The sequence below is a fragment of the Piliocolobus tephrosceles genome, unplaced genomic scaffold (assembly GCF_002776525.5).
Source record: "Piliocolobus tephrosceles isolate RC106 unplaced genomic scaffold, ASM277652v3 unscaffolded_108, whole genome shotgun sequence".
Taxonomy (NCBI): domain Eukaryota; kingdom Metazoa; phylum Chordata; class Mammalia; order Primates; family Cercopithecidae; genus Piliocolobus; species Piliocolobus tephrosceles.
This window is the reverse complement of record NW_022291865.1, coordinates 1171537-1196731: the sequence shown is the minus strand read 5'-3', so window position 1 is coordinate 1196731 and position 25195 is coordinate 1171537. Positions and strand designations below refer to the sequence as shown.

The window sequence follows — 25195 nt, the reverse complement described above, 5'->3', positions numbered from 1 at the left end:
GTTCATTTAGGAAAACAGTAGTAATTCAACTGAAATGGTCAAGTAAAGGCTGAAGTAAAATATTATAAGAGATGGTGTGAGGGAGAGGTGGTACTTGAAACTTTTAAGTTGTTACTTGATGAAACTTGAGTTAAGCAGAGGCAAGATCACAAAGGTGCCTGTAAACAGTACAAATGAATTTGTACTTGAACCTGAAAACAGTTGGGGGCTATTGAATTTTAAGCAAGTGGGTACCACAGTTAAACTTCATGATAAATCACTCTGGATGCTCTATGGGGAATCATTTTTTAAAAATCAAGATTAGAGGCAGGTCAACCAGTTAAGAGAGTGTTGGGGAGACTTAGGTGAAAATAATAGTCCCCTAAACCAAAGATACTAACATTGAATATGAAAAAAGAGTAAAGAGGTGTGAGAGATGTTTAGAAGGTGGAATCAATAGGCCTAGTGAGTGCTTGGAAATGAGTCAAGAGGGAAGAATCATTGATGATACCCAGGTTTCTGCCTTCAGCAGCTGGACAAGTAGTCGTGATAGGGGTGTATAGTGCTGGTATGCAGGGAAGAAGATGGGTCTAATGGCGGGCATGTTGAGTTTGAGGAACTTGTGGGAAATGTTCAGTGGGCTGAACCTGGGGCTCATGAGAGCACTCCATCTTGCTCTAAATCTACCTATGGAATCATCAGCATGGAGCTTGGAGATTTTTAATCTGGGGCCCTTGGGTGGCTTCAGAAGGTTCATGAAATGTGATATTTCTGTACATTTGTCTGGAAGGTCCATAGCTTTTATGATTGCAGAGAAGTCTGTGACCTAAAAATTAAAACTGTCTGTTCCACTGATCAGTCACAGAAGACGATGTGATTGTATAAGAAGTGTAGGCTGAGAGGAAAAGACAGTCTGGGACAGTGCCCTGAGGAGCACCAGCAGAGCAGACAGAGAGAAGGCCTGGAAAACAAAAAAGACCACCCTTTCATTGTATAAGTAAGGAAGCTGGTCAACTGTGCAAGTTTTTACTCAGTAGTAAAGGCAGAGTGAAGGCCCAAGTCCCAGTATTTAAAAAGCCACTCTTATTTCCACCATGCCACTCTGCTGCCTGAAGATGAAATACGTCTCTCCAAAATGGGTGGTTTGAGAACTGTGCAACACCAGATTTGAAGTCCCTGCGTCTTTACTTTAAATCATGGGTTGGGAGAGTTACTAGATATTTTTGTGTTTTCCTTTTCTTGCTTCATACTTCATCTTGGTGTGTACTCTCTCTTTGACTAGCGCCTGATTGAGGAAGAGAACATGCTGGCACCATCTCTGAAGCAGTTTTCCCTACGAGTGGAGATTTTGCCATCCTACATTCCAGTGAGGGTTGCTGAAAAAATCCTATTTGTTGGAGAATCTGTCCAGATGTTTGAGAATCAAAATGTGAACCTGACTAGAAAAGGTAGAAATCTCCTTGTCCAATGTACCGCACCCTCAAACGCTCTTCTTCCTTAACACTGTGTGGCCCCCCAGCATGCCTGGTCAGAACCGAGTGGTCGATAATATTCCTATCCTGAGATTGTAGCAGAATCATGACATTTGTCTGAGAAGCAGGTGAAGTTGCTGCCCCACCGAGATTAGCCCTCCCCAGAAAAGCCTGACTCTCCTGGATATTCTCTGTCCTCCTTTGACGGTGCCTTCCTATTTTGCAGGATCCATTTTGAAAAACCAGGAAGACACTTTTGCTGCAGAGCTGCACCGTCTCAAGCAGCAGCCGCTCTTCAGCTTGGTGGACTTTGAACAGGTGGTGGATCGCATTCGCAGCACTGTGGCTGAGGTTTGTGTTTCGTCATATGTGTGTATATATATATATTATATATATATGTTTTTCTTTTTTTAGAAAAAAATTAGACTAGTTCCCTAGAAATTGAGTTACTTGGTCAGGTGCAGTGGCTCACGCCTGTAGTCTCAACACTTTGGGAGGCCAAGGCAAGTGGATCACCTGAGGTCAGGAGTTCAAGACCAGCCTGGCCAACATGGTGAAACCCCGTCTCTACTAAAAATACAAAAATTAGTCGGGTGTGGTGGCGGGCGCCTGTAATCCCAGCTATTTAGGAGGCTGAGGCAGGAGAATCGCTTGAACCTGGGAGGCGTAGGTTGCTCAAGCCAGCTGAGATCACGCCATTGCACTCCAGCCTGGGCGACAGAGCAAGACTCTGTCTCAAAAAAAAAAAAGAAAGAAAAGAAAGAAAGAAATTGAGTTACTTGACTTTTGTTTTTTTCTTGATGTGGTAAGAACCGAGCTTGGAAAGAGCTGTTGCAGAGAGTTGAAGGCAAGAAGCAGAAAAAGAAAAGCCTCAGTTTTCATTAACAGAGGCAGAACTGCCTTCCCATTTTCCTATCTAACTAAAGGACAGGTGGTTCTTAGTTGGTTAGTTAGTTGAATAGAGGGGAGGTCTTGGTTTAAATTTTGAAAATCAGCATTTTGGATCTGTCTCTATCGTTTGCAGTAACTCCTAGGAATCAACTAATTCTAACTAAATTTAGTGTCTTTCTTGTAGTTGAGTATGGCTTATAACTTGTACTTCCATTTAAATACACAATCATCTTATGAGGAAAGCAGAACAAATATGATTTTCTCATTCTTATAAATGGAGCAAACACTCAGCAAGCTGACTTGTCTGGCTTGTCTGGTGTGGCACATAGTGAAGTCAGTGCCAGGCCTCCGACTCCTGGAGCGCAGTCTTCTTCATTTTGAATTGTGCTGCTGCCACCGACTTAAATTGTGACCAGTAAGTTTTCAAAGGAGCATATATGTTCTGTGGCTTATATTAACATTTGTCTCATGGATGTGTGATAACATGAAATGAGACATTTAGTCAACTGCGTTGTTAACTATATTCATGGCTTTCAACACTGGCTAAGCACAGGATCGCATGAGAAAGTTTTAGTTTTTATTTTTTTTATGGAGTCTTGTTCTGTTGCCCAGGCTGGAGTGCAATGGTGTGATCTCGGCTCACTGCAACCTCCGCCTCCCAAGTTCAAGCAATTCTCCTGCCTCAGCACCCCCAGTAGCTGGGATTACAGGCACATATCACCATGCCCTGCTAATTTTTATATTTTTAGTAGAGATGGGGTTTCACCATGTTGGCCATGCTGGTCTGAAACTCGTGAGCTCAAGTGATCCTCCCACCTCAGCCTCCCAAAGTTCTGGGATTACAGGCGTGAGCCACCACGCCCAGCCCACATGAGGAAATTTTAAAACCTGCACTTGCACCAAGTCCTTACTTCCAGACCTTCTGATTCGTAGGTCAGTAGAGGGTCGGTACTTTTATTTTATTTTGTTTTATTTTGTTATATTTTCGAGACAGGGTCTTGCTTTGTCGCCCAGGCTGGAGTGCAGTGGAGTGATCATGGCTCACTACAACCTCCGCCTCCTGGGTTGAAGCAATTCATGTGCCTCAGCCTCCTGAGTAGCTGGGACTTCAGGGCTGCACCAGCATGCCTGGCAAACTTTTTTGTATTTTAATAGAGATGGAGGTTTCGCCATGTTGGCCAGGCTGGTCTTGAACTTTTGGGCTCAAGCGATCCTTCTGCCTTGGCCTCCTAAAGTGCTGAGATTACAGGCGTGAGCCACCACACCCAGCAGGTACTTCTATTTGAGCAGCCAGTCCACCCACCAAAGACAAACCTCTACAGAGGATTCTGAAAATAGAGCTAAAAAGCAGTGCACTTCGCTCAGTGTCTGGAACTGCTAAGAGCATCAAATCTCCATGGGTTGGAAGCACAATCATCTATTATAAATACGGTTTCCCTTTCTAGTCACTGTCTCAAAAACTCCTGGTCATCAGAGATAGAACTGTGTTGTAGACACAGAATGTTCGATCATAAAATGGCTGTGAAATATTGTTTGATTTGATTCTTTCTGGGCAAGTAAATATCTAAATGACCCATGTTCCTGTCCTTTCAAAATTTTAAGACATTGCCTCACCCCCATCTATAGGCCAAGGCAGGTTCTAGTCTAGAGGGGTTGGTATCAGTTCCTTTCATTTTTGAAAATTGTATATTTCCGTTGCTTTATCATTTTTATTATAAATCTTTGGAAAATATAATTAATGGAGGAAAGTAAAATTGTACTGAGTGAATTATAAACAATAGGAAAATTTGTTTTTTTCTTGTGAAAGTTGGCTAGAAATTATATTCCAATTTGTAAAAATGATAAGCAAACTGAAGCACAGACTCTTTGGAGTTTCTTAGAATTGTAGCTAATAGACTTTGGAAGGCGTTATTGCAACAATTACAGCCTACAGCAATGAAAAGAAATGGTGTGCCCTGAAGGAAAGGGGGGGAGTGTTTTGTAAATATGTGTTGTATTTATCCCTTTTGGGATTCTTTCTCTCCTGTAAAAAATTTTTCCTTTAAAGTGTGTATACTGTGTGAATCTATTTCTGTAAAGTTCAAACACAGGCAAAGTGAACCTGGCGCTAGATGTCAGGACTGTATTTGCCTTTGAGTCAGTGGGAGGGGCATGAGTGCGGCCTCTAGGATGCTGGAACACTCAGTTGGTTCCATTTCTTGATCTGGGTACTGGTAATACAGGTGTTCAATTTGTAAAAATCTTCAAGCTGTGAACTTATGACTTGTACTTTTCTGTATGTATTTTAGTACTTAAACAAAAAGGTTTTTAAAATGCTGAGGTACTTAATAGTTTTTATTTTAATTATGTCTTTTGTTAGCTTTTACTGCTTACATAGAGAAATGGTGGTATTACTTTTTGTAGGTTAATCTTACACCTTGCAACTCATTGAACTCTTTTTAGTTCTAATAGTCTGATTATATCAGTTGTTCTAAGCAGATGACCATACCATCTGCAAATGAGAGAACCTTCCTTCTATTTTTATGATTACTTTTTGAGATGGGGTCTTGCTGTGTTGCCCAGGCTGGTCTTGAACTCCTCGGCTCAGGTGGTCCTTCTGTGAGCCACCATACCCAGTCCAGAGATTTTTATCATAAGTAGATGTTGAATTTTATCAAGTGCTCTTTCTGTATTAATTAAGGTTCAGTTTCTTGCTCTGGGTTATTTTTCTCATTTAGTCTATTTATATGATAAATTTCTGGTTAGATTTGGAGATGCTGGTTCTTCCTGAGATAAACACTACTTGATTGTGATGTGTTACATCTGTAATCACTAGTTGTATTAGTCTGTTCTCGTGCTGCTAATAAAGACATACCCAAGACTGGGGAATTTGTAAAGGAAAGTGGTTTAATGAACTCACAGTTCCACATAGATGGGGAGGCCTTACAGTCATAGCTGAAGACGAATGAGGAGCATAGTCAGGTCTTACGTGGCAGCAGGCAAGAGAGCTTGTGTAGGAGGACTCCCCTTTATAAAATACTATAAAAAAATAAAAAATATAATTTATTATAAAATAAATCACCCCTTTATAAGAGTGATTTATTCCCTCTCAGAAGAACAGCATGAGAAAGACCACCCCCATGATTCAATCACCTCCCACCGGGTTCCTCCCACGACACGTGGGAATTATGGAAGCTACAATTCAAGATGAGGGTTGGGTGGGGACACAGCCACACCGTGTCACCAATGAAATAAGACTATACCCTTCTTTCCCTGTATTTTGCTTATGTGGTTTTGGAATAAAGACTCTACAGTCCTCATAAAATGGGCTAGTTGGGTTTTGTTCTTTTTCTATTTTTTAAGAATGGTTTATATAAGACAGGAATTCTTACTGAAAGTTTGAGTTTACCTGAAAAACAATCTAAGCTAGATATTTTTAGGAGGGAAAACTTAACTAGTTCAGTGTATTTAAAACCTATTGACATAAAACAGTTATTTCTTGTATTAATTTTGGTATTTTCTAAGAATTTACCTATTTCATCTAGATTTAATTTTTAAAAATCTGTAGTCATTTATGTTTTATTTATTTAGACTTTCTTTTTATTTTTTAGTCTTACTAGTCTTTTCAAAGAACAAGCTTTTGTTTTTATCCTTTTTTCTTTTTCTTTTTTTTTTTTTTTTTTTTTTTGAGACAGAGTCTCACTGTGGCCCAGGCTGGAGTGCATTGATGCAATCTTAGCTCACTGCAGCCTCCACCTCCCAGGTTCAAGGGATTCTCCCATCTCAGCTCCTGAGTAGCTGGGATTACAAGCGTGTGCCACAACATCCAGCTAATTTTTGTATTTTTAGTACAGATAGGGTTCCACCATGTTGGCCAGGCTGGTCTCGAACTCCTGACTTCAAGTGATCCACCCACCTCGGCTTCTCAAAGTGCTGGGATTACAGGCATGAGCCACTGGGCCTGGCTTTTTCTTTAATTAAAAAAAAAATTTTTAGAGACAGCTTCTCTCTCTGTCACCCAAGCTGGAGAGCAGTGGTGCAATCATGAGTCACTGCAGCTCGACCTCCAGGCTCAATGGATTTCCCATCTCAGCCTCCCAAGTAGCTGGGACTAGAGGTGCATGCCACCATGCCTGGCTAATTCTTTTTTTTTTTTTTTTTTTTTTGAGATACAGTCTTACTCTTCTTACTCTGTTGCCCAGGCTGCTAGAGTGCAGTGGTGTAATCCTAGCTCACTGCAGCCTCCAATTCCTGGGCTCAAGCGATCCTCCCTTCTGCCTCAGTCTCCCAAAGTGCAGGGATTAGATGCATGAGCCACAGCACCTGGCCTTTCATTTTCTTTTTGTTCTGTCTCCCAGGCTGGAGTGCAGTGTTGTGATCATAGCTCACTGTAATCTTGAACTCTTAGGGTAAAGCAATCCTCCTGCCTCAGCCTCCTGAGTAGCTAGGACTACAGGTGCAAATCACCATGCCCTGCTAACTTTTAAACTTTTTGTAGAGACAGAGTCTCAGTATGTTGCCCAGGCTGGTCTAGAACTCTTGGCTTCAAGCCGTCATCCCACCTCAGTCTCCCAAAGTGCTGGGATTACAGGTGTGAGCCACCACGCCCCAGCACTACAGTTTTGACCTGTTTCATTTCTGACCTGGGCCAGTTCACCCATCCTTAGGCAACCTGGTGGTCCCCCACTCCCAGGTGGTCACTGTATTAATGCCGAGTTTATTGTGGACACCTAATTGGTGTAGCACACTACGCCCAGAATTCCTAGACTCAAGTGAAACTTCTGCCTCAGCCCCCCGAGGAACTGGGCCTATAGGCATGTGCCACTGTGCCCACAAGGCTTTTTCTTTTTTTAATTTTATTTTTTAAATATATATTTTGGGGTCAGGTGCAGTGGCTAACGCCTGTAATTCCAGCACTTTGGGAGGCCGAAGCAGGCGGATCACTTGAGGTCAGGAGTTTGACACCAGCCTGGCCAATGTGGCAAAACCCTGTCCCTACTAAAATAAACTACAAAAATTAGCCAGGTGTGGTGGTGCACGCCTATAGTCCCAGCTACTCGGGAGGCTGAAGCAGGAGAATTGCTTGAACCTGGGAGGCAGAGCTTGCAGCGAGCTGAGATGGTGCCACTGCATTCCAGCCTGGGCAGCAGAGTGAGACTCCATCTCAAAATAAAATAAAAATAAAATAAAATAAGAGATACATACACACACACATATATATGTATATTTTGTTTGAATTCTCTGTTTCATTGATATCTGCCTTTTTCTTTATTATTTTCTTCCTTCATGTTTTTTTTTTAGTTACTCTTTCCCAGGTTGAAAGCTTGACTCCTTTATTTTTGACCTGTGTTTTCTGAGAAATATATATAAAACTTTATATATTGTTTTGACTGTGTCTCACAAGTTTTTGGCATGTAGTGTTTTCATTATATTCTATATAATTCTAATTAATTTTGTTTATGATTTTTTAACCAAGCAATTTATTGTTTTAATTTTATTGCATTATAGTTTGAGAACATGGTCTGTATGATATTGTTTCTTTGGAATCTATTGCAGGTTTCTTTATGGACTAATACAGGGTCTGGTTTTTGTTTTTAGCTGTCCTGCATGTGCCTGGAGAATGTATATTCTGTGTCAAGTGTAGACTTCTATGTATGTTCTAATTGTACATTTTGAGGATACCTGTGAAGCATGCGCATATTTATAATAAATGTGCTTTTCCTTTTATTATACATATGTCCTCTGTATCACCTATGATATATATATATATAAAATACTCTTTTTTTGTTTTGAGACAAAATCTCACTCTGTTGCCCAGGCTGGAGTGCAGTGGTGCGATCTCGTCTCACTGCAACCTCTGCCTCCCGGGTTCAGGCAATTCTTCTGCCTCAGCCTCCCGAGCAGCTGGGACTACAGACGCCCGCCACCACATCCAGCCAATTTTTTGTGTTTTTAGTAGAGATGGGGTTTCACCATGTTAGCCAGGCTGGTCTCGATCTCCTGACCTCGTAATCCGCCCGCCTTGGCCTCCCAAAGTACTGGGATATCCCATTGTCTTTTTCATTTGCATGCCTGTAATGACTAGTGAGGTTGAACATTTTTTCATGTGCTTCTTTGCCCATTTTGTATTGGATTTTTGTTTTCTTTGTTGTTGAATTTTGAGAGTCCTTCATGTATTCTGAATTTAAGTTCTTTAAGAGGTATGTGACTTACAAATATTTTCTCACTATTTTTTTTTTTTGAGATGGAGTCTTACCCTGTTGCCCAGGCTGGAGTGCAGTGGCATGGTCTCAGCTCACTGCAAGCTCTGCCTCCCACGTTCAAGTGATTCTTCTGCTTCTGCTTCCCAAGTAGCTGGGACTACAGGTGCCTGCCACCATGCCTGGCTAATTTTTGTACTTTTAGTAGAGATGGGGTTTCACTGTGTTAGCCAGGATGGTCTCAGACTCCTAACCTTGTGATCCGCCCGCCTCGGCCTCCCTAAGTGCTGGGATTACAGGCATGAGCCACCGTGCCTGGCCTATTTTCTCACAGTTTATGACTTGCCCCAGAAGTTGTTAATTTTGATGAAATCCAGTTTACCTTTTTTTTTTTTTCTTTTATGGATCATGTTTTTGGTGTTATGTCTAAGAACTCTGCCTAACTCAAGGATGTAAAGATTTTCTCTTCTGTTTTCTTCCAGAAGTTTTATAGTTTTCAGTTTTATACCCAGGTCTATGATTGATATGCTTGGATCTGTGTCCCCACCAAAATTTCTTGAGTTGTAATCCCCAGTGTTGGAGGTAGGGCGAGGTGGGGCATGATGGGAGATGATTGGATCATGGGGCAGTTTCTCATGAATGGTTTAGCACCATTCCCCTTGGTACTGTCCTCACGATAGTAAGTTCTCGTGAGATCTGGTTGTTTAAATGTGTGCAGCACCTCCCCCTTGCTCTCTCTTGCTCGTACTCCTGCCATGTGCGATGCCTTTGCCTTCTGCCATGACAGTAAGTTTCCTGAGGCCTCCCTAGAAGCCAAGCAGAAGCCACTATGTTTCCTGTACAGCCTGCAGAACTGTGAGCAACTAAACCTCTTTTCTTTATAATGACCCAGTCTAAGGTATTCTTTATAGCAGTGGGAGAACGGAATAATACATTGATCCTTTTGAGTGAATTTTTCTGTGTGGGGCAAGGTATAGTCTTCTTTTAATACATTGCTGGATTGGTGTGGAACCATTCTTTGCAGGACTTCTCACTGTAATGAAATTTGTCCCTGTTTTGTTGGTGGTTTTCACAGCATCTCTGGAAGTTGATGGTAGAAGAATCCGATTTACTGGGTCAGCTGAAGGTAATGGCTTAACTCTTGTGATTCTTACGGTGATGCTGGTAGGCAGTGACTTGCATTCTCTGACGTTTCCTGAGAGCACTGGTTGCCTATACCCAGACTTCCAGAGTCGACTCACTTGTTCTTATCCAAGTGAGCAAACTATACCTAATGCCACAAATCTACTATAATACAAAGATTTGGGAGTATACTTTTTTCTGGCGCATATATATATAATTATGTTGCTGTTGAATAAATAATGCCAAATACACACCAGTCATCCTGCTATGCAGAACTAAGAATGCCTCTCTGAAATGCCAAATGCCTGTATCTTTTGTAGCTTGGGCTCAAATTGATGAAATTAGAAATTACTGTATACGTGTAATTCCTCAGGACAGTGAAGAGCTCCTGCCTTGCTTTACTGAATTGTAAATTGAAATTCTTTCCTCAGATCATTAAAGACTTTTACCTTCTGGGACGTGGAGAACTGTTTCAGGCCTTCATTGACACAGCTCAACACATGTTAAAAACACCGCCCACTGCAGTAACTGAGCATGGTAATTGTCTGTGACCTGAGAATGATCAACTGATTGACATTGTAGGGTATTTCTTGGCTGTTGCTGACCCTTTTAAGGCCTCCTCCACATAAGAGCAGCCTGGTCAGTTACAGAGCAGTGGCTTCCAGAGATGGAAGGCCCTTGTAGGTAGGCTTCATGCTGGGGTCACTGGGAACAGTGTCTTGGCCTGTGACCCTTCCTGGAAGCGTTGGTGCAGGCCTTCACACCAGGTGTTTTTTCTCATTGGATTATAGCCATATATCCTTTATGGGTCATATTGGGACTTAGTGCTGCTTGTAGTGTTACAGTAGAATTCTTTCGGTGTGAATGACGGAAACTCACCCAAACTAGCCTAGTTGGGAAAGGGAAATGGATTTGTTATTGTATCTAAAACCCCAGTGGGACAACTTGGATTCATTCTCTGTCTCTCTCTCGCTCATTCGCTCATTCACCATATCTTGTCTGTGTCTCTTGTGAGCTCTTTGATGACCTTCTGGAAACATGATCACGAGCAGCTCCCAGGAATATGCCTCACAGTGTCCTCTACTGAAGGAACTGAGCCTCGTCCCTCTTGTTGCAAGTTAGAGAATTCTGGGGAATTCTCTAGGTTTTGATTGGCCCAGCCCACATCACATGTATCAAAGAGGTCAGACATTAGGCTATGCCTAGTTCAGTGAAGTGTCCACCCCTTGACCAACTGATGACCATTTCTATTCATACTGCATGAATAGAGTTGAGTAAGGATCCAAAAAAAGAAATGTGAGAAAATACATACACACAGGCTGATCATTTTTCTAACTCAGTAAAACCATAGATGTCCACTGTACTTATATAGTACAAATATAAGTACTTGTGGTTGCAGATATCAGAAAATCCAATTCAAACTCACTTAAGCAAAGCAAAAGGAAAGAAATAACGTATTGATTCTCATAACTGAAAAGCTCAGACGTATGATGGTTTTCGGCAAAGTTTGATCCAGGATGCGTGTGGCACCTTTAGGACTTGGTCTCTTTCCATCATTCGCCTCTTTCTTCTCAGACAGGCCTGCTGTGTATGGTAGCAGATAGTCTCTAGCCAAGTTTACATCCTACTAAGCCCCTGTTTATCTTGAAAAAAGAGCTGGACTCTTTTAGAGTCTGAATAGAGCCTCTGGATTGGCCTGGCTTGGTCATGTTAATATCCCTAAACAATATAGCATAACAGAGTAGAGTATTACGTTCCATTTGATCATGCCTACATCACCCAGCTACCCCTAGAATCGGGTGTTGTCTAGCACTAATCCACCGGAAATACGTGAACTGTACTGAATAGGGATGATTCTCCAAGGAAAATCAGGAGGCAGTTTGTCAGCAAGAAGAGAAGAATGGATGGATGTTAGACAAATGCAACAGATGTCCACTGTGCCCTGCTGTTAGCACGGGGCATGTTGGGGGAGAAGTGGAAAGCTGGAGGAGTCTGGGTTTGTTATGGAGCCAAGCATCCTTGTCAGCCCCCGTGTTCTTTCTTGCAGATGTGAATGTGGCCTTTCAACAGTCAGCACACAAGGTTTTGCTAGATGATGACAACCTTCTCCCTCTGTTGCACTTGACAATTGAGTATCACGGAAAGGAGCACAAAGGTTTGCCATTCCTCCCTGTCACCTTAGAGTTCCTACTGGTCATCATCCATTTTCCCATCTCTGCTTCCATGCACCACCATAGAAACCATATAATTTTGGATCTTAGAAGTCAGCTAATACAGGACTGTAGTTCCATAGAGAAGAAAAGGGAAGTCCAGAAGTCCGTAGAGGCTAAGTGCGATGCCCAGGCCATGTTTTTGGGGGGTTGGGTTTTTTTTTTGTCATGCTGCTGCAATGGTCCCTGTTTATTTATTTCCAGCCCCCAGATTTTAAGGCTGAGGAAGGAATCTCTAGAAGACCTCCCAAAAGAACCTCACGTAAAAGTGTCCTTGCCCTCTTCTTTGTGTCCCCTGTAAGCTTCTGACATCGCAGGCTCCAATGAGCTCTGTTTCTTTTCTTTTGGAGACGGAGTCTCGTTCTGTTGCCCAGGCTGGAGTTCTGTGGCACAATCTTGGCTCACTACAACCTCCGCCTTCCAGGTTCAAATAATTCTCATGCCTCAGCCCCCTGAGTAGCTGGGACTACAGCCACCACCCCCAGCTAATTTTTGTATTTTTAGTAGGGACAGGGTTTCACTGTATTGCCCATGCTGGTCTTGAACTCCTGCGAGCTCTAGTTTCATTAATGTTATTCACTTGTTGAATCTCTGGTTCTAGATTAACCAAGTTGTTATCTTTTCTTTTCTTCTTTTCTTTATCACAGCAGACGCTCCTCAGGCAAGAGAAGGGCCTTCTCGGGAAACTTCTCCCCGGGAGGCCCCTGCATCTGGCTGGGCAGCCCTAGGTCTTTCCTACAAAGTGCAGTGGCCGCTACACATTCTCTTCACCCCAGCTGTCCTGGAAAAGTGAGTGTTTCTGAGTTTCTCACAGGTAAATAATGACCCACCTTACTTGTAAGGGAAGAAACTAGCAGGACAGAATTACAAGGTGTGGTGGCACATGCCTGTAATCCCAGCTACCCCAGAGCCTGAGGCAGGAGGATCCCTTAAACCCAGGGTTTCAAATCCATCCTAGGCAGCGTAGTGAGACCCCATCTCGTAAAAAAAAACAAGAATTAATGGGAGCAAGATAGCCACCCAAGTAGTTTTTAACAATATGTAAATCAAAAGTTGTAAAGCCCTCCAGGGGCTAGACTGATCACATTAATAAGTGGAGCTGCAGATACGAGACACGGAGTGGTGGGTGTTGGAATCAGTGGGAGAGCATATCTACTTCAAACCATCGTTTTTTCAAATTGCCAAAGAAGAAGCAGTTTGTAGGCTACCAGTTTGTGAGCTCTGGAAAAGAAGGTCTCAGGCACCGTGTCGAGATAATGGCCCTTGATAATTCCATCACACCCTCACTTTTGTAATATTTTTTGATGGACTTGGGAAAGTGCCCCAGCCTGCATGTTTGCTGTGGATGTTAGCCCCTGGGGAGAAGACTGCCTCCGTAAGGGAGAGCCGACAGGGGCAGCCAAGCTTGGGGGTGGAGCAAAGGAGCTGACCAAGCTGGAGTCTCCTGCTGTCAGGTCAGCCTCGCTCTTTATCATGAGAGCCTGCCAAGTGCTGTTGCTTGCCTTGGTCAGGACCTAATGTCCCCAAACCCTCCGGTTTGGGGACCTCTTATCTACAGAAAAGAGATAAGAAGCAAATGTGGCTGGTGGTGACTTTTGAAATCTGTCCTCACACCGTATCTAGGAACTTCCCAAACCCAACTACTGGTCAGAGAACTGGTCCCCGGCCTGGATGGAGGATTGAAGCTGTCATACTCTGTGAAGCCAGAGGAATGAAGAAAAGGGAAACAAAAAGGCCATCTCTTCTTCTGGCCACCACTCTTAATCCTTCCTATTCTTCTTCCTAGCCCTCTCTACTTGTTTCAGGTAGAGAAGCTTAGGGTAGAATAGACTGGGCATAAACTAGAAAAGATGAGGCTGGTTCAGGGAGAAGATTCTGTGGCAAATTCAGAGCCCACGACCCAGCTAAGCAAGTGGCATGGACCCTGTGCAAAGAACTTCCAAAGATCCTTAGCTCCCAGAATCCTATGGGCCCACAGTCCACTTACCTCCTAACTTGATATGCTCTCAACACCCTTGAAGAAATCAAGTTTAGAAGTATTTTTTCATTTTCATTATAAAAATTTCTAAATATAAACAAAAGTATAGACCATAACAAAATCGTGTGTCCTCATTATTCACCTTCAGTAACCATCAACATTATACTACTTTTATCTGTCCCTCCCCCACTTTTTTGCTAGAGCTGTATAAAGCAAATCACAGTCATTTCATTCTGCCAATAAACAATTGATAAAGGCATATTTCAACAGAAGTACAATGCCATTATCACATCCAGTAAAATTAACAGTAATCCCTTATAATCTAGTATCCAGTCTACATTGAAATTTCTCCAGTTATCTAAAAATTGTCTTTATGTTTGGGTTTGTTCAAATCAGTATCCAGACAAGGTCTATTATTTCATTATGTTTGTTCCTTTAGAAATAGATAATTTTAAAAACCAAACAGAATGGGACTGTCTTCTGCAAGACTGCCTACAAACAGGTAAATAAATCCTGTTGTACCAAGAATCAGCTGTTCTTCCCATGTGTCTTTTCAGTATGGAGTCTCAGCATTAAGCAGTTAGCTCCTGAACTTACAGGGGCGCAGGAGTCTATCTTAGAGGGAAGCTGTTTTACTTTCTTTGGGCTCAGGGACAGAGAATCAGATTCATCATAATCCTTGATTCATAATACACTATTTTTTTTGAGACACAGTCTTGCTCTGTTGCCCAGGCAGCACACTGCAGCCTTGACTCCTGGGTTTGAGCGATCTTCCTGCCTCAGCCTCTCGAGTAGCTGGGACTGTAGGTGGGCACCACCACACCTGGCTAATGTTTTAAATTGTTAGTAGAGATGGCGTCTCACTATGTTGCTCAGGCTGGTCTTGAACTCCTGGGCTTAAGCAATTCTCCTGCCTTGGCCTCCCAAAGTGCCAGGATTACAGGCATGAGCCAACACACCTGGCCTGCTTTAAGAATTATAAAAAAGGCTATCTGTAATCTTTTGTGATTTACCTTTTTCATTCAAAAATCGTATTTTTGAATATGAGAAGCAACATGAGTCAACCTTTCAAAAAGGCGTATTTCAACAGAACTACAATGCCATTACCACAGCCAATAAAATTAACAGTAGTCCCTTATAATCTAATATCCAGTCCACATTGAAATTTCCCAAGTTATCTAAAAAATGCAGAGATGGGGTCTCATCTTGTTGTGTAGCTGGAGTTCATTCATTTGACTGCTATATAATATTCCATTGTATAAATAAATTATGATTTATTTGTCTACATCTCTAGCCATTCTTTCCTTATTATTGCCTTTTTGTGAGAGGAGTGGGTGGCACAAAGTCCTAGAGTCTGTCACGGGGTGAAATTTTTATCTTGAATATCCTGTTGTTTCTGTCCTAGGTACAATGTTGTTTTCAAGTACTTACTGAGCGTACGCCGGGTGCAAGCTGAGCTGCAGCACTGCTGGGCCCTACAAATGCAGCGCAAGCACCTCAAGTCTAACCAGACTGATGCAATCAAGTGGCGCCTAAGAAATCACATGGCATTTTTGGTGGATAATCTTCAGTACTATCTCCAGGTCTGTGCTGAGAGATGAGTAGAAGGAAGGGGTATCGAAAAACGTCTAGCAGGTTGGCAGGGAGTATTGAATAGGGATTATAAGTTTGTACTTGATAAAATGGTGGGGTTTGAGAAAATTCAGGAGTTATATCATTAAGCATGTTTCTTAAAATAAAAAAGCATTTTATTTTATTTTATTATTTTTTAGAGACAGGGTCTTTCTCTGTTTCCCAGGCTGGAGTGCAGTGGTACAGTCATAGCTCACTGAAGCCTCAAGCTCCTGGACTCAAGTGATCCCCCTGCCTCAGCCTCTCAAGTAGCTGTGACTACAGGTACATGCCACCGCACCCAGCTGGTTTTTAAAATTTTTTGTAGAGGTGGTGTCTCACTTTGTTGCCCAGGCTGGTGTCAAACTCCTGGCTTCAGCCAGGTGTGGTGGCTCACATCTGTAATCTCAGCACTTTGGGAGGCTGAGGCGGGCAGATCACTTGAGGTCAGGAGTTCGAGACCAGCCTGGCAAGCATGGTGAAACGCCATCTTTACTAAAAATACAAAAAAATGAGCCGAGCGTGGTGGCGCATGCCTGTAGTCCCAGCTACCTGGGAGGCTGAGGCAGAAGAACTGCTTGAACCTGGGAGGTGAGGTTGCAGTGAGCCGAGATCACACCATTGCACTCCAGCCTGGGCGACAGAGCAAGTCTCCAACTCAAAAAAAAAAAGGAAAAGAAAAAGAGAAAAGGACGGGGCAGGGGAGAGTGGTCAGCCAGGACATTGGAGGGAGGGGTTTCAGAATTATGCAAATAACTTCCTACAAGGTTGGGCAATATAAAGGTGTCTTTGGTCAGCCTTAATGTGACTTAGTTAGAAGGAAGATGAGTGGGGGCAAAGCATTTTCATTTCAATCTGTCAGGCATCTTAATGTCTTTGAGTGCTTAGAATATTAAAGGTGCTAAAATGTGTGTGTGATGTCTGTCAGGTAGATGTGTTGGAGTCTCAGTTCTCCCAGCTGCTTCATCAAAAATGTTTGTGTGATGTCTGTCAGGTAGATGTGTTGGAGTCTCAGTTCTCCCAGCTGCTTCATCAAAAATGTTTGTGTGATGTCTGTCAGGTAGACGTGTTGGAGTCTCAGTTCTCCCAGCTGCTTCATCAAATCAATTCTACCCGAGACTTTGAAAGCATCCGATTGGCTCACGACCACTTCCTGAGCAATTTGCTGGCTCAATCCTTTATCCTATTGAAACCTGTAAGTAAGGCGCATCGGTTTCCTCGGACTGCTTCTAGCACTGACCATTCCCTTAGGCACTTTGAGTTGACAGGATGTGAAACCATCATTAAGCAATTATTCAAGTCCATTTTAAAACATTTTTTAAGAATGTATAAAGCGGCCGGGCATGGTGGCTTATGCCTGTAATCCCAGCACTTTGGGAGGCTGAGGTGGGCGGATCACAAGGTCAGGAGTTCAAGACCAGCCTAGCCATCATGGTGAAACCTTGTCTCTACTAAAAATACAAAAAGAAAAAAATAGCCGGGTGTGGTGGCAGTCACCTGTAATCCCAGCTATTTGGGAGGCTGAGGCAGGAGAATTGCTTGGACCTGGGAGGCGGAGGTTACAGTGAGCTGAGATCGTTCCACTGTACTCCAGCCTGGGCAACAGAGCAAGATTCTGTCTTTGGGGGTGGGCGGGGGGGGGGGGAAAGAATGTGTAAAGCAAAACTAAAAAGGCATGTTAAAACAGGACCTAAGATGTCTTTGAATTTCTGAAATATGGGGTGTGGTGAGCAGCTACAGATGAAAGAATTATGTGCTTAAACCCTCAGGAGTTAAAGAAACTCAAAATCCTTGCTGACAATACAGAAAAATCAATGAAAAGCATATAGAGTTCACCTTCTTAGAAATCTTTTGGGCCGGGTGCGGTGGCTCAAGCCTGTAATCCCAGCACTTTGGGAGGCCAAGACGGGCGGATCACGAGGTCAGGAGATAGAGACCATCCTGGCTAACACGGTGAAACCCCATCTCTACTAAAAAATACAAAAAAAAAAAACTAGACGGGCGCGGTGGCGGGCGCCTGTAGTCCCAGCTACTCGGGAGGCTGAGGCAGGAGAATGGTGTAAACCCGGGAGGCAGAGCTTGCAGTGAGCTGAGATCGGCCACAGCACTCCAGCCTGGGTGACAGAGCGAGACTCCGTCTCAAAAAAAAAAAAAAAAGAAATCTTTTGGACCAGGATGGATCAGTCATTTGAAAGTTTTCATAGACAACTAGAAGTAGTGTTTCTCTCTCGATGTGTGTGTTTCTGTAAATACATATATGTCTCCTTCGTGGCAGTCATTCTCAACTTTGGCTGCACATTGGAATCATCGGGACCCTTTAAAAAAAATCCAGATGACAGAGCACTTAAATTAGAATCCCTAAAACAGTGGAACCCAGCTACCAATTTTTTTTAAAGCTCACAAGCTAGTTCCAATTCCAGGATAAAGAACAGGAAGATTGAAATGATCTCTGGTAGTTTCTAATGGAACGGTCATGCCTCCTCTCTGACATGAGCTGTTTGTTATTCCTCAGTGTGCTACAGCACAGCTGTTACAGACTTTTTAAAAATGTTCTGGTGTTTAGGGCTATTTCTGCTGTATCAGGAAGAGTAAGATATATATTAATAGATGCCACTTTAGAGGGCTGGTTGAAAACAACCAAGAACTACTGTGATGGGTCGATGCTGTCCTTATGTGGCATAGATGTATCCATAGGGAAAAGCCGAGTATCAGAGCAGGTCGTCATCATTAAATATTTATTGAGTGCTTACTGTATGCAAGGCACTGGGGATACAAAGAGGTATAATTCATGGCTCTGCCCTTAAGGAGCTCACAATCTAGTTGGAAAAACAAGACATATATATATACATACAGAAATCATTAACAACACAGAGGCCTGAACAATTGCCAAGTGGACAACAGTACAGATAATAAAGCAGCAAGAAACGGGGTTCACTAAAGGCTACAGTGGGGAAGGGAGTGCTTCACTGAGAGAGTGGGACTTGAACTGGTATTAGAAAGAAGAGCATCCCAGGCAAAGGGAACAACACTCACAGCTCAGAGGCAGGGACACACTTTGCGGGTCTAAGAAATGAAGAGTTAAGTGTGGCTAGAGTGGAGGTTTGGTGCAAGGCTAAGAGAGTAATACTCGCTTACGCAGGAAAGGATGCGTTTGTTTTACACATATTGTATGTCTGAGGGGCTGGCAGGCCTTGCAAGTGACAGTGTCTATCCTCTTAGATTTGGGAGGTCAGCTATTAATTAGACTGTTCTCCCAAATCTTTAATTTCATGGACGTACCTTCCTTCTTTTCCTAATGCCAACTCTGTTTCCTGGGTAGGTGTTTCACTGCCTGAATGAAATCCTAGATCTCTGTCACAGTTTTTGTTCGCTGGTCAGTCAGAACCTAGGCCCACTGGATGAGCGTGGAGCCGCCCAGCTGAGCATTCTCGTGAAGGTGCGTCTGCCTGGAAGTATGCAGCCTTGCGAAAGGACAGAGGTGGTTTTGTCAATGGAGAATTCACGATCTTTCCTCTGAGTCAGTAAAGCATTTCCTCAATACACACACGTACAGAAGTAAGATATAAAGATAAAAATGTTGGTATCAGTTGATTTTGAAGCAGGTAATTACTGTGCCACCTCACAGTGCTCACAAATAGTTTAGTCCTGAATAGTTTATTCGGCCCATCAAATAAGCATTGGCTTTGTTCTAACTTCCTCACATCCTACCCCTCCTTACTTCCTTGAACTAACCCCTATCTCACTGAGATAATTATCTGCTTGTAATCAAAACGGGTTCTCCCCAACCCCAGTACTTGACAAAATACATTAACTGGAAACCAGCTACTAAATTCCTACTGATGAAAGAGTACTTTCATAGGAAGTCATGCATGTATGGATTTGGTACAAGTCATTTTAAGAACTAAGAGAAATAGGAATGTGGGAAGGCCAGGTGGTTCTGTAGAATTTTGAGCAAGGCTTTTCCAAGAAACTCCTCCCTCCGCCCCCATCCTCCATATGGAGAGTTGGTGAGCTGAAGTGGAATGACAGCTGAGTCCTTCTCTCTGCAGGGCTTTAGCCGCCAGTCTTCACTCCTATTCAAGATTCTCTCCAGTGTTCGGAATCATCAGATCAACTCAGATTTGGCTCAACTACTGCTACGACTAGATTATAACAAATACTATACCCAGGCTGGTGGAACTCTGGGCAGGTAGGAGCAACCCTTGGGTAACTCAGTAGACTTTTTTGGGTGACTTTTTAATGAGTTGCAGAATTCTAGCGCCGGAAGAAGACTTTAGCCATCATATAGTCCAAATACCCTCATTTTATATAAACAAGGCTTAGAGATAGAGGTGTGACCATCTTTAATAATTTTAATGAAGATTATTTTCTAGTAGAAGTCATCATCATCATAAAATACTAAAAAACCTGACAGTGAGACAGGTGTTAAGTCCTTTGCTAGGTTATGTATTGCTATGCTGGGAGGCAGTGTGCCTTCCATTCCCAATTCTGATATGAACTAGCTGTGCAGCCGCGGGCACCCCGCCTTGCTGGTCCCTAGCTTCCACATCGGTGAAAGGAGGGGACCACCCCTTCTAACTCTAAACTTCAAGTGAGATTCAGTGGTAGCTGGCTTCCCAGAGGTCTGTCATTCCCATTCAGAAAATCACTTTACTGTCCTTTCTCTCTCTAAAATGTCTGCAAGTAGATTTTTTTCTAAGCTATTTTAGCAGAAGAGTCAAAAGAAACTCTTGTTTTAAGATGACATTATTTAGACCACAGGTTGTCCTGATTCATATTTCTTTGAAGGCAGTCTTGGGAAAGCATGATACTTAATAAGGCTCTTTTTCTCTTTTGTAGTTTCGGGATGTGAAAAGTTTTGGCTCATAAACTGAAATAACAGCCATGTTCCCAAGTTTGTAACAGAAGATTCAAAACAAACATCCCATTCTAGCCAAACACAAATAAGTATCTGTGGCCTAGTGATAGGACTCTACCTTTTCTCCTGGAAGCAGTTACTGAACATCCAGGAGTACAAATCCTTCCCATCATTCCCATGTGGAAAGGCCTGTCCCATCAAGGAGAACATGTGGCATCTCTGATCCTTTACATTGAGAACATTTGTTGGATATGTTTGTTTATTCAATAGTCATTTATTGAGCACCTACTGTACATGCCTTGGTACTGTTCAAGCTGTGGGAGATACAGCAGTAAACAAACAATATAGAGCAGAAAGTTAAGTATTTTATGGTTCATATGTGAAAAAGTAATTATGTTTATAAATAGGCTAACTGCTGGATGTTACCATCAAGTAAGAAAGCAACAGGTAGGATAGGCTTTCTCTCTCCCTATACCAAGTAGTTTATACCTACACAGATTGGGCAATTCTAGCTAATGAAAATATATTTAAAGTATTTCTCAGGCCAGGCACGGTGGCTCACGCCTGTAATCCCAGCACTTTGGGAGGCCAAGGTGGGTGGATCACCTGAAGTCAGGAGTTCAAGACCAGCCTGACCAATATGCTGAAACCCCGACCCTACTAAAAATACAAAAATTAGCCAGGTGTGGCAGCATGTGCCTATAATCTCAGCTACTCAGGAGGCTGAGACAGGAGAATCACTTGAACCTGGGAGGTAGAGGTTGCAGTGAGCTGAGATTGTGCAGTTGCACTCCAACCTGGGCAACAAGAGCGAAATTCCGTCTAAAAAAAAAAAAAAAAAAAAAAAAAACGTATTCTCCAGGAAAAAGGTCTTTAAGAAAAAATTGAGATCAAGTTGTTAGATTTTTAAATAGTGAAGACTGCAGGCCCAATTACCCATCTTAAGCCATAGGGGTTGAAGTTATCTTAATATGGCCCAGCCATCACTGGTAATCAATATTCATGTCAGTGTGAGTAAAAATAAATATTCATTGAATAACGCCCTCCAAATTGAAAAAGAATGCAGTGTTCTGGCATCAGTTTATAGTCACTGAATCTGGTCTTCATCACCACATCTACACACACAGGGAAGTTCTGACAACCTTATTCCCTTCTATTATCAACTAAAGATCACCCTTTCCACTGCTATCTCTAGAGCAGGAGTTGGCAAACTATGGCCTGCTGCCTGTTTTTGTAAATACAGTTTCACTGGAACACAGCCATGCCCATTTGTTTACCCACTGTCTGTGGTTGCTTTCATGCCCTCACAGCAAAGGTGAGTAGTTGTGATGGATCAAATGGCCCACAAAGCCTGAAATATTTACTCTTTGGCCCTTTACAGAAAAAAACTTGTTGATCCCTGCTTTAGAGAATGAGAAGCCATGAACAGGGATCAGTGATGCCAGAGGAAGGGAAGGAACAGCTTCCAGCCATTGTGACAATAATAATAATATTGACTAGAACTTGTAACATTTCCAAGTGTTCTCACTTGTGCTTCTCATGTTTATCTTCCGGAAGGTCATTCCATCAAGCTTATGGTCACTGTCCCTTCATGGCAGTTGGTCCTTTCGTTCTCCCTTTAGCTCTTAAGTGGGGGAATACCCACAGGTCAGCTGTTAGTGATCTCAGCTCTAGAGAGAGAGAGAGCATGAGGTCTTTCTTCAACTGTCAAGAAACAGAGCTGTGCCCAATTCTGCTCAACTTTTGGCACAACTGTTAATCTGGGCCTTCACCTACTTTAAACTGAGTTTTTGCAAGCATAGCATTTTAGACACCCTGGAATAACCTTTTGGGAATGATGCCACAGAATAAAGTACACTCTTAACTTTGCGATTTCCTTGGCTAGCTGTCCTCCTAAAGTGAATAAGCCTATTGAAAACCTCGAGAAAGTACTATGTCTTGTCATTTGTTCTGAGATTAAGCTCAAAGAAACAGATGAAGAAATCCCAGTTACTACAACCAAAGAGATTCAACATTTATTTTATCATAAAAGAAGTTCAGCAAATAAAACTATATACAAGATCCATGCAAGGAATCCAGTTACACACAAGACACATTTAAAACCTGGTTAAAACACAATCTCCACGATAGCAGGGAATAAAACCAGTAAGACCAAGTATCTTTAGTGAGAAACATAATCGTGTTTATATTTTGGATGCTGCTTGAATCCAGTTCTCTCCCCAACAATGAGGCACTGGATCACCCATTCTTGTGACACGACAGGCAGCTGCAATGCTTCAGCACACTTCAGCACCGAGGCTGGGCAAGAGGGGTCCGTCACCACCACATCAAATACCCCTAAAGCAATATCTGCAAGGGGCAAGGGAAAGTGAAGAAGGAAAGTACACTCAATTTAGCCCTCCATTACAAAGAGAGATTTGATTCTAACCAATACATCCCACTCTGCACAAACCAAAGCCCTATTATGTCAAGCACACTGCTGATCAAGACCAAAAGTAGAGGTATAATCACTATGTGCTGACCTTGTAGAAATATTTAACAAATATATGCCCAGTGCTTCATTTATGTTGACTCACCCCTTGAAGGTGGTACTTTTCTTCTCTAAGAAACATGGATACGGTCAACCTATTAGGCCTGAGCCTTGGACCACAAGGCCTGACACCTAGAGGTCTAAGGAGATCTCTCGAACAAAGATACACACACACACACACTCAGGTACCTTTGTTATGGGCACTTGAATGGTGCTGCTTCACAGAGGCTGCCCCTCCAGTCATGAGGATCTCAGACCAGAGCTCCAGGAAGTTCTGCTGTTGGTCTGATACCAAGAGTACCTTCAGATTCTGGAAAGGATTTTCACGGGGTTGCCTAGGAAGGAGGCAGAGAGATAGCCCTATGTAATGGAAAGGACCTTAGCATGACAAGTAATATCCAACAAACTGCCTTTCTGCAAAGGGACTCATGTACATCTGAATGTTTTCAAAACTAAGTGCCCCATCAGGCATAGTGTTTCAAGCCTGTAATCCCAGCACTTTGGGAAGCTGTGGTGGTTGGATCTCTTGGGCCCGGGAGTTCGACAGCAGCCTGGGCAATATGGCGAGACCCCATCTCTACAAAAAATAACAGATTAGCTGGGTATGGTGGCGAGTGCCTGTAGTCCCAGCAGCTTGGGAGGCTGAGGTAGGAGGATCGCTTCAGCCTGGGAGGTTGAGCCTGCAGTAAGTCATCATTGTGCCACTGTACCCCAGCCTAGGTGACAGAGCAAGACTTCGTCTCAAAAAGCTAAGCCCTGTATTAGGGTCCCCCTTCTCTTCCTTCTTGCAGTGAATGACCTGTATTCCCTGCAATCCTGGCTTTCTGATTTCCATGTTTGTTCTGGGGCTGAGAATAATCTAAATCACGCTCCTGAGCCTATATATTTTTAATGTTTGCTTAAAACTTAGTTCTCTAACTTTACAGGTTGAGAATATTGACCCTATATACAAATCTTCACACATTTTCAAAAGGTTTCTAGCCAATGTAACCTATGGAAATAAACTAAACTCCTGAAGTCATTTCAAACCCACTTAAATTTATCCTACCGACATTCCAATGTCTAGAAAGCTTTACTCTCTCACCTAGATTCTCTTCCCTCCAAAGCTTGCTGTCTTCCTGTCTATACAATTCTGGATGGGCTTTCAAATACTTACCAGTCCAGAATTCTTTGCTCCTCAAGGCTGTACCCAGCCGGCAACAGATAATTACGATAGTTCTGGAGCTGGTTGGCATGGCAACTATCATGGACCCAGACATGAGACACACAAGGAATCCCACTGGCAAGGCACAGGAAGTACTTCCGGGTTCGACAATGCTGATCCGCAATCAGAAGACACTGGTAAGCTGTGTTACACTGGAAGAAAAGAAGCAGAGCTAATGGGTTTGGTGACTTCTGTGGAAAGCTCCTAAGCAGCAGCCATAGTGAGCCATGAAGAGCAGATCTGAAGACTCCCAACTACTACCCAACGTGTGATTTAGTCTATCCTTCTGTCCAAGGCCACTCTTCTCACTGAAAGGCCCAAACGATTTCCATAGATGTTCTCTCGGCCTCACCTGCAGCACTCTGAGGACCTAAATCCTCAAGGGACAAACAAGACCTATGAACTCAGCCTTTCAGGCTAAGAATCAGCAACCCTAATAGGGGTTTCTACTACTAAACATAAATATCAATCTTCTTTTGTCCCAGCAACAGAACCAGAGCCATTAACTAACCCAATGTCCTAACTTCTCTTCCCTGTACACAACAAAAATTATATTTCATGCAACGACATTTTGGCAGTTTCTCAGTTCCTAAAATCTCTGGCTACTTTATCCAGGTTCCCCAACCCCTCTCAGGCCTCTTCTCACACAGCAAGTTGGCTCTTCTCATTGCCACTATATTAGGTTACACAAAGAAACTCCTCACCTGGGCTTCATTGAAATCTTCAAGGATATAGCCAGCCCCTGCTCGAAGCTGGGATTCTGTATACTGCTTGTTGAAAGGAGGAATTTCTAAAAATTCTACATTAAAAAAAATAAGATAATAATTACTGAGTGGTTTTCTTATTTGCTACCTTATGCCTGCTTCTTACTACCCCCTTTTTCACTCCCCAGCTATCTATCCACAGCAGTGTGTCCCCCAAAGACAGGCCAAGGGCTTCCCCATGGGCAGAAAGAGATCTGTCTTGAGGCCTTTAAAATGCTGTCAAAAGAAGGGACAAGAGCAGGAGGAATTGGGAAGATGAGGACTGGAGGTAGGTCCTAGACCTAAAAACATCAAAGGTTCCTGCACCGGACTGTTCACAGGGATGGGCGCACAACCATTTCCCACAGTGACGTATTCCAACTTGAATAACCCTTACTTACCATCAGGAAGTTCCCTT

General features: G+C 42.9%; 2 protein-coding genes across 10 annotated transcripts in view; one reads left to right on the top strand and one right to left on the bottom strand.

Annotated features, from left to right (window-relative positions):
- Positions 1–24859, top strand: part of LOC113219491 (gamma-tubulin complex component 4) — a 38993-nt gene extending 14134 nt beyond the window's left edge. The window contains exons 8-18 of one of the 5 annotated variants that reach the window (XR_003306831.2): positions 1262–1427; positions 1678–1802; positions 9597–9647; positions 10075–10180; positions 11691–11798; positions 12501–12642; positions 15237–15414; positions 16507–16637; positions 18762–18878; positions 19492–19631; positions 20282–24859. Coding sequence is in view for 4 of the 5 variants with exons in the window: in XM_026447853.1 (XP_026303638.1) it covers positions 1262–1427; positions 1678–1802; positions 9597–9647; positions 10075–10180; positions 11691–11798; positions 12501–12642; positions 15237–15414; positions 16503–16637; positions 18762–18878; positions 19492–19631; positions 20282–20294 (1281 nt within the window). In the remaining variant the exon portion in view is untranslated. Of the gene's footprint in view, positions 1–1261; positions 1428–1677; positions 1803–9596; positions 9648–10074; positions 10181–11690; positions 11799–12500; positions 12643–15236; positions 15415–16502; positions 16638–18761; positions 18879–19491; positions 19632–20281 lie in introns of those variants that run through there. The other 4 variants (XM_026447854.1, XM_026447853.1, XM_026447856.2 and 1 more) reach the window with 4 other exon arrangements.
- Positions 22290–25195, bottom strand: part of LOC113219840 (TP53-binding protein 1) — an 87107-nt gene continuing 84201 nt past the window's right edge. For 4 of the 5 annotated variants that reach the window (XR_003306830.1, XM_026447850.1, XM_026447851.1 and 1 more), the window contains 4 exons: positions 24739–24833; positions 23987–24186; positions 23020–23165; positions 22290–22649 (listed from right to left, as the gene is read on the bottom strand). Coding sequence is in view for 4 of the 5 variants with exons in the window: in XM_026447850.1 (XP_026303635.1) it covers positions 22462–22649; positions 23020–23165; positions 23987–24186; positions 24739–24833 (629 nt within the window). In the remaining variant the exon portion in view is untranslated. Of the gene's footprint in view, positions 24834–25195 lie in introns of all 5 variants that reach the window. The other variant, XM_031935010.1, reaches the window with a different exon arrangement.